Here is a 14772-nt window from a genome sequence, read left to right as displayed (position 1 = left end):
CTACCGCACTCTTGGGTCAGTTTGTGACCACCTTGAGGGCCCCCTGCTGTGCAACAACAAAGCCCTCACTAAAATAGCTGCAGCTGCCAGCACTCGTCCCCCTTGTGTAACTGCCCAGGAGTCTTCCAGTATGTGAACCACACAAACACGCGCCGAGGCAGTGCCAATGAAACACGCACATCTCACAAACTGCCCATGAAGGAATATGTGGGTGGCCACAGCAGACGCAGCCGCAGCCACAGCCGCAGCCACAGCCGCAGCCGCAGCCGGTCCACTGCCCAGGCCAAAGAGACAGACAGGCGACATTACCCTGATGTATTGTCCACTTATGCTGCAACATCTGGTCTCCTCTAGAGATAACAGAAGATTATGATACAGAATGTTTTTGTGTAATTAAATAAATAAATAGTGTTTTACGACATAACGGCATGGAAAAGCCTATTTTGTATATGTCTGTGAGAATTAAATACATGACAAATGAAAGTACTGAGTATTTTCTCATTTAATGGAGAATTCAAGTGCAAAATGCAAACACAAAAAAAAAAAACACATGAATGCGGATAAATGCTATTTACAGGACACAATCATCCCACAATCATCATATAACATGGAGGTCTGAATAGTGTATAACATCCATTAGCTCACTGGATATTATATCCCTGGTTATAACCAAGGTAAGCTGTAAAGAGTAGGTTTTTAAACTGGTTTTAGGCCTCCTTTGTTTACATTTGGTTTATCTGTGTTATCATAATCGCGCAACAAATGATCCCAAAGAATATATCGTATATCATTATCTAGCCCAGCCCTTATATGCATTGGAACTGGGTTTTATGTTTACAGCAAGTGTCCTATAGTAATTGATGTAGAACCAGCTGTGGCGACACTTAAAATTCCCTGTATATACAGTATATAGACATCTTAACGTACAGACTGTACATACTCATCCAGTATTTATTGCTTTATATATAGATTTATATATTTTTTTTAAAGTTCACTAATAAGTCATGTCTATTCTTTACCTTTATCTTTCTTGCTTTGTTGTTCTTGTCTCCAGCTGTTATTTATTTTTCTGTGGAAGTACATACAGAGACGCAAAGAAACACAAATCTCTCTGCTCAGCCGCCCCTTGAATCAACTGACAGCCTAAAGCTACACCTTTAATCTCAAATCACAGAGCACTGCGTAAATCAAATGTAGTTTATTTGATAAAATAAATACAGTTAATATTCTTTTCTCTCCTACACGTGATCACAATTTAAACATATATTCTAAGTCGTGTTCTGACCAAATATGCAATGTTACATTTTTCAGTAATAAGAAAAATATCTCAGACATTGACATGTGTAAGACTGCCAAGGGTATTGCGTCACATTGTCACCTGGAGCATAACTGTATATTTAACAGGACTTTTTAAACTGTGACTTTGATAAGTGGCACTCTCTTTGGGAAACACTAAGCGGTGGATAAAAATTCTCAAGCTTTTCATTCAAAATTAGCACAGGGAAGAATGTAACCCTAGCAGACCTTCATCAACCACTATTCCCATTACTAAGTGGACATGGGAACATTTGTTTCTTTGGTTTCTCCACAAAGTGGCCAATATCCTTGGTGCAATTGGAGTGTCTATAATGGGGCCTGTGAAACAAGGAAATGCTTTCACAGATGAGATAAGTTGTATTTTGTCTCCCAGAAATCTCTTCGGGGATCTAAGTGTGTAGGTCAAAACGAGAGGTTGGGAGGAAATGGGACGCAACCTTTGTATCTCTGGAGAAGATTCCAGACTATGATTAGGGCCGATAAAGAACATGATAAAGAGGTTAAAAAATAACCTCATCTCAACAACAGTTTAGGCTCCAGGTGTTTTTTCAAATCTTCAATTCACGAGGCTGAGACAGTAGGGAAATGGGAATTCATTAGCCATTGGCAAATAGTGGCACAACAGGAAATAAGCCATAATGGGGGCAACTGTGGCAAATACGTCTCCTACTTCAAAGTAGTGGAGGGGGAAGGAAGGCAGAGGCGTGCATGAACAGTCTGGACGGCCGACAGGACAGAGACACTCAGAAAAGTATTCAGCCATATGCACAGGAAACCAAATTTCCTTCCTATTGCTGTTGTGCTCAAAACTATATCTGGAAATAGCCCGTCTCCCTCATCACAAAACCGTGATCATACTGAGCAGAATGCAAATGTCTTGCCACCTTTAACATGATATAATATATTAACACTGCGTAATCTCAGCTTTCCATTTAATTGCCACATTAAAGCAACACTGACCTTTATGTGGTTACAAAAGCTGGGAAGTTTATGGAAACAGATGCAATAAACCAAAGTAATGGGGAATGTTTGTAGGTGAGCACATTAACAGGAAATATATCCTCATCTTATATTGTCACCAAAGCACAACAGGCTTTTTTATTCTGTGACTTTCATATTCCTTCTGTACATATGTATGGTCCAAACTGACTCTGACCTGAGGGTAAGAAGATCACCAGGAGACACATACTTCAAAAACAACCTCAACTTTGATGCAGGAGGTTGAAATAAAACTTTCAACTTCTACTTTCTTCTGCTGAAATGATCTGTGAGGCCGTGTTTTCAATTTCTCTCGATATTAGCTAAGTATTTAATGGATCTTAACCTTCATTTACTAGCATAAACGGTCACAGTCACATGCTTTTAACACCATACAAATGAATGTAAACTGTGTTAAAACCTCCTCTGGCTTCTTTAACCACCCAAATTCAGTGAGGCCTCACAGCGGTGCTATTTCTGTGAACGAGGCACGTGATGCTATGCGCCCCAACTATGATGTCAGCTTGCAATGCAGCTACCAAAACAGTTATTCTGCCATGATGTCATCAGCCCCGCTAACCTGTCGAGTGCCAGTGTCTGGCACCAAGGACAAAATGAGAGGCAGCAGCTATTACCAGGCCTCTGTTTTCAATAGGAATATGATCTGACCTGTCGGGGTGATAACATGTATCTGCTTTGATAAAGGAATTTCTTGCAGGGGGAAATCATGATATAACAATATACAGTAAATGTTGAGACATAATAATATTGCTCAGAAATAATTGGCTTGAAAACCCATAGACTAGATAGATGCACCAATTGGAAGTAGGACTTTGTTGAATATGTTGCCAGCAACAGTAGAGTATCAGCATTGGTATCTAAATAAACTATTACCAGTTGAGTATCAGTAAAATCACCAGTTTCAGGTTGCCACTTGTACTTTGGGTTTCTACTCGAACATGTTTACATTCTATAACAAAAACATAAAAATGTTCTCATACACTCTGTCTGAATATCCCTGTATACACCTATACTCTGTCTGAAACACCTCGTTTTAACACCTGTCTTTTTAATCCCCCATCCCGAAAAAGCATATTGTGCTCTGATTGGTCAGCTGGACAGGAACAGAAGAGTACCACGCAGCAGCAAACCACAGGTTTGATGAAAGAGCTAGACCCGTAATGCAAAGATAAATAGGCATTAATAAATAAATAATTCCCTGCTACTGTGCAATGTGATATAGTGGGGTACCTGCATATAAATATAAAAGTTTGCAAGAAATAAGAGGGCTGAAAAAAAGCGAAGAAGTTTGAGTGTGAGGCAAACAGAGGTGCTCTGCTGCAACTTTTTATTGTTCGTGGTGCTTTCATGTATCTTACTGTGCTGTCACCTCTGCCGCCGGTTAAAAAGATGAAAGAGGAGAGGGGATGTTTTCGTCTCAAACACAAAGCTGAACGCGTGTGTTATGACCAGACTCTGGCAAGCTGGCAGGGACGGGGGGAGAGGGTGTAGCAGCAGGATGTGAAGGCAGCATCATTCAGGCACCGACAGACATCATGTGCAAACACGCACGACTACACACGCACACGCACACACACAACACACACACTGCATGCAGCCACTGAAGTTGGAGTCACAGGTAGGGAAGCTTTAGAGAGCTGAGTGATCTACTGCAAAAGAAAGATTGTTGGATTCACTAGATGTTCTAGTCCCTTACTTGTGGTCTCAGAGACGGTCTCAGTCCACGATGTGCTTCCATCATCCTCTCCACTGGGCAGATCTTTGAAGATAGAAGGTTTTGGGGGGAATGGTCAATGTGCTGGTTCAAAGCAAGAAAACAAATCAAATGCTACGTACAATTTGCTCTAAATTCCTCCTGAAAAGTGTAAATCCTCCACGTCAGTGTTCATATTTAGGATTAAATAACCAAAGTCAATAATTCGTTAAATATCTCTGAGCTACATTCCCTCGTTTTCAGTTCTGGGACGTATTAACAATCTAAGGAATGCGTAATGCAAAACATCTCCCATGAATTAAGGGCAGCTGTGGTGGTCATCCAGCCCCCATCAAGCCCACCTCCTGAAGCTTCATCAGCAGCAAAGTCCTCGTCGTCGTCCAGTAAGCTGTGAGACGCCTGGACGTCTTTCTCCGCCTCCAAGTCTTCTGGCAGAGGGACCTCTCCCCACACCTTGGACGCCTGGGTCACCTGCAGGAAACACAGAGAGATTTATAGGGGTTGAAGTCTCCGCAGAGAAAGGTTACACCCAGTGCTAGACATGGACCCTGGAAGGGTGGAGGGAAAACAAAAGCTGAGACAGGAAACGGGGCATTGTGATGTGTTTACTTCTACCATTTATTATCTCCCAGAGGCCTTCTCAAGAGTTCCTATGCAAATATTGCTGGAATGAACAAAGCTCATTAAAGGATTTAAGTTTTCTTACTACACAAAGACCGATTTGCTGTTGTATGTATTTCTAGTATGAATGGTGGAAGCTGGCTACAGATGTTCACTGACAGCTGACTGTAGTGACCCACATATGAATAAACACACATGTGCAAGGAAACAATCACACATGAACACACACACAAAACTGTGAAAGCCAAGGAAAGCAGCTGAGGTTGAGATCCGAATGACTGGATGACATACATCTGTTGAAGTATGCCTTAAACTCCCCCTGGTTTAAAAAACACACACACAGCTTGTTGCTCTGGAATTAGGAAGGAGTATATGAGGTCACCTCCAGGAGCAGTAAAACACTAAATGCAGCACCTCAGAGGACAAATCCCTTCAAAATCTGTGATCATCATGTCCTGGGGCCGGAAATCAAATCCCAATATGTATTCTTTGCTCAGCCAGTTTCTGGTTTAATTTAGACTTTTTAAACAGTTTTATTTGGACCGTTTTGGGACTTTTGAGATGTGTGGCTTCTTTTGTGAAATAAAGCAGAGACTACAGTACAGCCTTGTGAAGCTGTACTTCATCACAGCGGCGCTGCGAGTGCAGTTAATAAATAATAAAAAACACAGTATATGTATGCCGAAAACAATCAGGAAATTGTTGTTTTAGTAACAAAGCACTATTTCCAAAAGGATTATTTTAGTATAAGTCACAGACCGCTGCCTCCACTTGATGTACACCTGATAGGCACAGACACACTCTCAATGAGGAAACACAAAGCTTGGACAGCCACTCTCATATCTGATCATCTTGATAATGTTCTCTGTGCCAGCCCAAGTGGAGCAGCACTGTGTGGGTTTATTATCTCTGCTCTCACCATCTCAGCCTCCAGTCTGCCCAGACTCCGGAGTTTGGATACGACCCTGGCAGGATGCCACCCGTGCCGTTTCCAGTTGGCATGGCCCGCCAGTTTGTATTTCCACCTGACTCTGTCATGGTGGTTTTCCCATTTAAATGGCTCCAGCTAATAAATAACTAGATATATCCCCCCAAATCCTCTCTCCCCTGACTGAACACCCATACAACAACAATCCCGGGCCATTTTCAAAAGAAAACCGCTGACTAGCCAAATTCTTTTCAGCGGTGCCGACCAGCCAACCATCAGTGTGATCATCTCCTGCTTCCCACTCCCTTGGGACGGGTTATCATCTGGACACGTTGGATGCCATCTCGGCAAAAAACACCTCACACGTTCAACCTTTGCTGAGCGTGTCCACCTTTGCACCTGATCTTAAAGCTAACATGTTAAGCCACACTTGTTTGAGAATGCCAATCTGGCCTCATCTTCGGGATATTCATTTGCGTTCTCACTGTGCTACTGCATTCCAGTTCAAAAAGCTGCTGCGACCTTTGCTCTCAGTCTAGGGGTTAAGACAAAGGTCTTGACCGACTCTCTAGTTCTTTGAACTCCATCCCACCCAGAGGACACGGGCCTCAGAGAACCCGCCTGCTCTAGTAGATTGTTGCATTTCCTGATGGACATATGGCAACCAGGTAGCTGCTCTGAATACACATGAACACACACACACACACACACACACACACACACACACACACACACACACACACACACACATATATCATACACACATGTGACGTTTCAGACAAGCACACACATTCCAGCCAAAAGGAATTCCACTGTTTACTCATGAAATACTGTGCCCACAATGCACAATGTTTACTTTGCGGGACAAAGTAGTTGTAACTCGAGAAAAAGGGAACAACACACCGATGAATAATGACAGGTGAGGCATTACAGAAGCCTGAGGACGGGCATTAAGTTCATCCAGAAGTTAGAGGGACCAAGGGGCAAACATTTGCATTCTGATCTGTGAACACTTGATAATCAATGGGAAAGAAGCAGAACTGTCTGGGAAAAAAAACTGGTGAATGTAACATTGAAGCCAAGATCCTTTCTTCCATCAGCTGTTGTTAAATCTTGCAGCTGGAGACCTTCTGTCATCCAAACAAATGCTGGCTCCTCAACATGCACATTTGTACTGCAACCCCGTTTATTTCATTTCACAGTCACTGATCGTTAACAGCCAACCAATTTGCATGCTTCTTTGTTTCCTGAAATGGAAACAAAAAAAGGAACCGATAACAGCCATCCAAAGATTCACAATTCTCCACGGAACAAATGTCTCATAAATGATTCCAAAGAATAGCTGTGTCCATTGTTCATTTTCCTCTTATCTGACCTGGTGGGATAAAACTAAGTGAAATGTTTTATCGTGAGACTTTTAGTATCATGACATCAATACTGGGATAATGTTGTAGTAGCAAATTCACTTCAATTTAGTGTTGCATATAAACCACAGCTGCTTTACTTTAACACTCCCTAACTGGTGGTTACTTGCAACCGACTGTGTGTTGAGTTACTGTTGAGATAACGTGCACAAAACTATGGCAGGTCATGTGAGCCTTACTGAATAAAAACAAAGCTTATGGCACTGAGAGATAAGCTATTTGGGAGTAGAAGCTATTCACTGTTGGTTTTGGTCTTTTTTTTTGCCAATACCAAATATTCAGAATATCACCAGACATACAGTATACTTGAAGCCCTCCCGTCAGAAACTTTAGATTCAGCTCTGGAATAGCGTTCACATGCAACATCTTCCGAAAATTAAACCCTTAACACAATAAATGAGCATGCATGGGCTTCTTGCTATTCCACTGCCAACTTCTCCGATATTAGAGAATGTCAACATATGTCATGCCATGTCACATTTTGAAATATTTCCTGTAAAAAAAAAAATGTTGCATCTACATTACCACTAAATGACACAATAATGTTTGTAACACAAAACAGTGACTTCATGTTTACTGTGATTGATATACCTGTTGTAAGGCAAGTTACTTAAAGTGAGTTTAAACACTACAGTAGAATTACCACCTCACAGTAGTATGCCTCCAACTACCAGTCTGTCCAAAATGCGATCACTTCATAATTTTATCCGATTAGATACTTGTGGAAAATGGTCATAATGACCATATTAATGTGTGACTTATGGTCAAAAATGTGTCTTGTGTGGTCACAGTGACCTTAGGCCACCACATTCTAATCAGCTCAGCCTTGAGTCCAATTGGACATTTATGTCAAAGTTGAAAATGTTTTGCTACAGGCGTCCCTAAGATATCACGTTCACACGAATGAATAACGTACGTACAGACAGGCAGACGGACAGCCTAAAAATAATGCCTCCAGCCTCGGATGCTGCTGGTACGGGGGCATAAAAGTGTCCAGAAGCAGTTTTAGAGACAAATATTTACAAAAAAACATACAAACCACTGTAATGGCCCCTCAAATATACAAATAGATAAATGAAAGTATCCACAAACACACACACACACACACACACACACACACACACACACACACACACACACACACACACACACACACACACACACACACACACACACACACTGGCATATGGGTACATGCAAACACACACCCACACTCTCATGCACACACCATTATAAACCCACACTCCTGCATTCCCATCCTGGTTACATCTCTGTGACAGCCAAAGCCTGTCGGAGGCAGTGTGAGAAGAATTCTTCATGGGACTTGATTCGCCCCCACAGCTAACAAACCCACTGCTGCAGCTGCAGGACAGTCTGTGAGAAACATCTTAACAGACATAACCAATGTGTTACAGAGAACATGAAGCTGCTGATACGAGACAAGAGTCCCACAGAGACGTGAATCTCCCTTGTGAAAATATGCAATGCTGTTTTTCTGATAGAAGCAGCAAAGGTTGAGCATTTAAAGCATCTTCTGAGCTCACGCCATGTTTCTGCTTTTGTTTGCGATCGGCAAACAGAGAGGTGAAAGCTGAAAGAGGCAGCATGGCGCATTGCTCATTCCTATCAATCGATTCAAACACCAAGTTGTGACCTTTCAAGCAAGCAGTGCGCTAGAAAAGCTTCACAAGATGAATTCCCAACCTCTCTGACCCTCCATCCCTCCCTAGCCACTCTCCGCTCTCTTTTACCCTCTCCCTCTTAAAGTTGAAGTTGCGGCGTGTACTAAACAGGAATGGAATTTAAACGTCGGAGAGCATTAAGTGGATGAAAGCTTGACACATACTCTATTCTCTTTAGGTAGAGTAGGCTGAAAAGAAGGAGCTCGCCAAGCACCACCAGGCACCAACGAGGACTAAACTGCAGAACCCCAGCACTCCCTTTACTTGACCCGCTGCTGTCAAGGGAGTAGCTGCAGGGGCATCAGCAGGGTTGCATTAAATCAGGTCCATAACAGCACCTTAATTGTGAACAAATACATTCTGTGTGCATGTTGTTTGTGGTGTCCTTGGCCTCGTGTTTTGAAAGGACGATGGAAGATAAAGGAGGCAAAAGGATAAGCCCCGGAGAAATGTTTCTTTTCTACACACTTGTAGGAACAGAACACACAGATGTCTCAAGGTTTTAAACAACAGGGATGCTTTGTCTATGTTTGTGTGAGAGAGAAAGAGCTCCTCTGTGTTTAACCCCTTCTTGGAGTGCTGGTGAATTGACAAACTGCCACCTCTGACACTAAACCTGCCTGGGCTCCTGCTGCATAAAGGGCCTTGATGAGTGAGGCCCTTCTGCTCTCGGCAGCTCTTTGGCATTTCTACAGGGTTTAATCCAAGGTGATTGGAAGGGGAGGAAGTGGAAGGAGGCTCTTCATTCAACGGAGAAACACTCTTTGACAAGGTGCAGGGATTGTCTTCTCAAGAGTGTTCCATGACTAACACTGTAGGAGCAACAACCACATCAGAGTTTCTCAGAAAAAGGTGTTTGTAGGGAGGAATGAAGGGGGCCAGGGAGCAAAAAGTGAAGGAGAAGTCTGCATTTTTAAACACATGCTTGGAGTGCCTGCCTAGCCTTCCCCCAGGTCATTCATTCTCTCTCCCACACAACGGCCATGCCACGCATTTTACAATAAGCTTGGTCTCCCACTGGAAATAGACAGGAGGACCTGCACTTTCTGGACTCGCACAAGGCCTTTTTAGATATATTCTGGTATCGTGAGGTGATGCAGCAGAGCAATTCGACGACCCACAGTTCAGTCTGAGATTCAGATATGTTATGCTCGTATTGATTAATGCTGCCTCAAACAGAGATAAGGGGCAAGCTGCAGAGGTCTGGTAAGCTCACTCCTTTTCTAACTCCACCAAAATCAGAAAAGTTTCCTTTTAAATGGTGAAGTTAAAATATGCACGTCACTTGTATCCCTATATACACATCACATGGAAAGGCATACCCATTCCACCTTGATATGATCAAACAAATTCAGTAAAACGCTATAAGATAGTCTGTTGTGTCTGCCCTCTCTGAGGGACAACAATCCTCTGTGGTAAAGCAAGCAGTGCCTCCAGCATGTCAGCATCTGCTACACAACCTCACACACTCCTCGCCCTTTAAACCAACTGTTTAGGGAGGCATGTCAAAAAAAGCATCCAGCCTGTGCAGACTTGTGGCTAAGGTGCAGTTACACGAGAGAGGATGTCTACAGAGCATCAATTGAATTCAAAGAAGAAGAAAAATTGTCTTGAGCTTTTTCTTTTTTGCTCTGCTGCTGAGATCAAAGGAGCAGGAGGATGAACTGATAAACCTCTACTATGTATGCATGTGCACAGCTGTAATTGCTTCAAAAACCAATTTGAGTTAATACCACGCCTAATAATAACAAGTCTGAGCTTTTACTTTTGCTTGCTTGTTGTATCAAATGTATTTTCCATACAATTATATTTCCAACAAGTTGAAACTGTCACAGAAAAGCATTTGCAAGTCAATTTAACACAGTTCTGTGACTGACACTGATGAATGAATTTTCATAACTTTTGTCAGATACCCCACATGAATAAAACAAAGGCTGGGAGTCATTTAATCTGTACTTTACTTTATGCGTGACATCTCTGGCCTTGTCTGAGTCAAACTGGGGATGAGTCACCATGATGTATATTAGGCCAAAGGTCACAGCCTGGCGACACAACGGCCAGACAGAGAGCAGAGGTCGCAAGCGGCAATGAAACCAGACACTCCGGCCCAACACTAACTGAAACGCTATCTCTGATGGGCTTTTTTCAGCCTCAGTGATACCAGAATCACAAGGCTTGGGATATTTTTAAACAGCTGTAGAGCAAAACCTCACGAGTCTTTTAATAATAATTTGGTAATTTTATAGGTTTGAAAGAAAGACACTGTAAAACTGCCCAAAGTAAGCATTTTTCCCCACTGAGAATGTCCCCCCCCCCGCCCCCAACAAATATCCTTCTGGCTTCTTTACAGGTAGCTGAAAGTGTTTTTAAAAGCTATACTGTATTACTTTTTCACTGTGGGTGGGGAAATAGAGCGTGACCACATTCCACCCAAACGTCTCGAGGCGTGAAGGTCCAGTTGACACCATCAGGGACCCCATTTTTTCAATTATCGCCCCAGCAGGGGCCCCAGCAGGGGCCCAAGCAGGACCCTGCGTCAACAGACCACCTGGAATGGTGGCCACAGACCGCCCAGCGGTGGAACCTGAAGGCCCCCACCATCATTGAACAAAAGCCCTGAAACCACCCCCCTTTTTACATATGCAGGTATTAAGAAATGCACACACGCACACGAAAGGCTGCACACCTGAACACACACACACACACACACACAGAAAACACACCTTGTTAACGGGCACACAGTTATCAGCCGACTGTTTCAGCCAGGAATGAAGCTATTCGGTTTTAATGGGCCTCTGTGGTTTGTGGGAAAGACCAATTTATTGGATTTGAGGTTTAGCTCTTAAAACTACTGGTACACTTACTGTGAGAAAAATATCCCAATTAATGTGTATACTGTTGTATTGTTAAATGAAGGCAGAGCTCAAATGATCAACATACAGCAAGGATAAAATAGAATAGAATAAAAAGAATGGAAAAAAGGAGACCGAATAAGATCAAATCCTGTCTCACCTGAACTGTCACAACGAACATAAACACTATGAGAGTAATTTGTCGGTCTATAAATAGCCAGTGTGTTTCCGGTAGTGTCCCCGGGAGGAGGGGACCGAGGGGCCAGCTCCAGTTCCCCCAGACGACAGCTGCCAGGCGGGGTGCTGAGACTGGTGGCAGCTCGGAGGGGAAGAGCAGCCCAGGCCTGTTTATTTATAACAGAAAGGGACCCTTTCAAAGATCTCCTGTGTCACTTAAGATGCCTGCTTTTCTTCCCACTGGACAACTCAGAGGGATCAGGGATCTGTGAGGTGCCCTGCCGTTAAAGGGGGACTTCTGTAGTGTTTAACCTGGACTCCATTGTCCTGTGTTTTTGTGTCTAGGTGACTAATGGGGGACAACAATTTCTGAAAGTGGGTCACTATGCAGCGAGAAAGCTGCAGACGGCAGCTGCTAAACCTGCTAAAAAGTAAACTCACAGGGTAACTCCTCACCGCCAATGCACATCCACTAAGAGTGCTTGATTGTGCCACTGACAAGCTCGGATTGTTATTATAAATGTCTGAGCACATTGTGGAAAGGACCCTAAGAAGATTGGCCATTGTTTGTTATCGTGTCGTCAGTGGCAGTGCTGTCAGAGTTTGTTGGGTTGGAGTCGGTTGAAGTACAGAAAGCGTGGCTTCTGCCGTATTCACACTATAAGCGACACAGCAACATGCTACGAGCCGTGACGCAATGCTAATCGAAATGGAGCTGGTCTTTTTTTTTTCAGGGCTCCAAGGATGCAGTAAAGTAGTTACAGTACAGAGCTCGCAACAATAAAGAACAACCCTTCATTCTGAATTGTACTCAAATGTTTCCAAATATACTAAATAAAGGCAAAAACGTATTTTGCAATGACATTACTTTACTCAGAACGTTTGTCCAGAACTGTTCTGCACTAACTACAGTATATTTCAAATTAATATGATCTAAAATACAATTACATTTAACCACATTGTAGCAAGACTTAATCAGAGTGACACTGTGAGGTTGTCACTTGTTACAGATGTAAAGTTCTAGATATAAAGTGTGAGAATCACCAAAGTTCTCACAGTTATTGAGATGTGTTTGTCTGGAAAGAAGAGGTGGAGCAACACACGCTAAAGCAGCGTGGCTGAAATATAATGTGTGTCCGAAATGCAACGTACCAGTCTCCTTTTTAAACACAATGACAGCCGCCACTGTGTGATGGCTCTTTGATTAAGCTCCGGTTTCCCTACATTACTGGCTTCGGCAGTATTAGATTTAGCTTCCCCTCTTTCTCTCTTGCTCATTCTCGCCTCAGGACCAACTAATCTGACACCACCTGTTGACTTGGCCACACACACAATGTCCCAAATAATCACAAGCCAGAGCTAGCTCAGACTGTCAACCCCCCCAACCACAACACACACTGTGTATCATACTCGATTAGTTCATGGTTACACTGTGTGGGAAAATGAGGATAAGCAGACAAAATCTTTCTAAGTACGAAGCTTATGCAAGCGTTTCTGGAACAAATTGGATCCGTGGAGTATCAACAAATGAAAAGCTTTCCACTGAGGTGCAGAAATGAATAATTAGCATTTTTACAATAATAGATTGCTCATGACGAGTTGACTTTGTGAGAACAGAAATGTATCCAGGGAGAGAATACCCTCCAGGCGCCCTGTCCGTAGGGAATGATTTCATGTCGGTAAAGCCATTTTCCCCCGGTTCCCAAGGTCATGCTATTTGGGATGGCGATCTCATAATTAACTGGGATTTGGCAGGGTACCATGGTGAAGCTTTTGGAACGCAAAGCAACTCCAACATGTTGAGCATCTCAAACCATGAGTTTTGAACAGTCTTTGTTTGGTAACCCAAGACGCACTTTGAGCTTATAACATCACCACAAAACCTGCTGTTAACTGAACAAAACTCTTTGTTGGGCACCACCTGCACATCAAAGTCTTTTTTTTTTCCCACAACACTTTATTATTCTCAATAATACTCTTTGTTAGCTCTGCCAAGACAAAAAAAAGGCCACAGAAGTGATGGACTGTGAGAACAAAAAATATTCTTTCTCAGCTGTTTATGCCATTAATCTAAACATAATCGGGCCGTAGCCGAAAAGATGGCTGTGCTCCTCTCCAGATGTTCTGCTTTGCAGAGCAAACAAGACACTGCAGTCTGATGTTGACAAAACCATCAAAGGGAGGAAGCAGAGAAGGTATTCTGAGGTTATCCTCATTTTTCAAGAATCCCCATCCTCCCCATTGGAAATGTCCTGACAGCTGTTTTTGCCACCATGTACCATGGGAAAGACAAAAGTGGGCAAGAGAACAGAGAAATGACCTCACTTGCAGCACAAAATAGGAGAAAGAAGAAAAGGTCGGCTTTCATCACAGCCCACACAGACAAATATGAAAAGGATTCTCTAAATGTCAACATCAAATCTTAGATAAAAAACATACATGTGACCATCATGGGCTACATGTATGTTTGAAACAGTGATGCTACAGAGAGCCATTCACAATGGTTGGTCATCTGTTACTATAGTAGGAAAAAGATGATGAACTCATTTTTGTCTTCAGGCAAAAACAGCATTGACTGCTGCTGTAATAAAAATAAAGACAATAAAGACAAATAAAGACAATTCCACAGCAACAAATAGAGACATGCATGTATTTTAGGGCTTGAATAATAGAATCCTTAAAGGTTATTGCCTTTTATTAAGCTTAAAGACGTGTGTTGCAGCATCTCAGCTGAGAACGGATAAGTATCCGGCTGAGTCCTTCCGGACTCACGTCATTGAGGCGAGCCCTTGCTTGTGTCGGAGCATTCTCCGATGCAACCCATGGGGTGGCCTCCAGAGGCCGCATCCTACTGCGTGGAGACATCCGCCTCAAAACGCTGCTGTTTATGGGGAAAGGGATACATCTAAACTGGCACACACAGAGGGATGAGGAGAGGAGACGCCGAGCGCAGACAGAGTGGTGTCGTTAATCTCTCTGGTCACTGACGGCAGCAGCATGTGGCAAAGGGTCCGAAAGAATTAAGAAAATGGAGTGAGGCAGGCAACTTGCACCGACT

The 14772-nt window shown here is 43.0% G+C and overlaps 1 protein-coding gene across 1 annotated transcript in view; it reads right to left on the bottom strand.

Moving 5' to 3' along the window:
• The window catches only part of hspg2 (heparan sulfate proteoglycan 2), a gene marked incomplete at its 5' end in the record, with an annotated part of 80744 nt that overhangs the window by 53084 nt on the left and 12888 nt on the right, over positions 1-14772 (bottom strand). Inside the window, 2 exons of the mRNA XM_079226624.1 lie at positions 4013-4075; positions 4372-4501. Coding sequence (XP_079082750.1) covers positions 4013-4075; positions 4372-4501 — 193 coding nt within the window. The remainder of the gene's footprint in view (positions 1-4012; positions 4076-4371; positions 4502-14772) is intronic.

This window comes from Taurulus bubalis, assembly GCF_910589615.1.
Source record: "Taurulus bubalis genome assembly, chromosome: 11".
Classification (NCBI taxonomy): domain Eukaryota; kingdom Metazoa; phylum Chordata; class Actinopteri; order Perciformes; family Cottidae; genus Taurulus; species Taurulus bubalis.
This window is presented reverse-complemented; position numbering and strand designations above follow the sequence as displayed.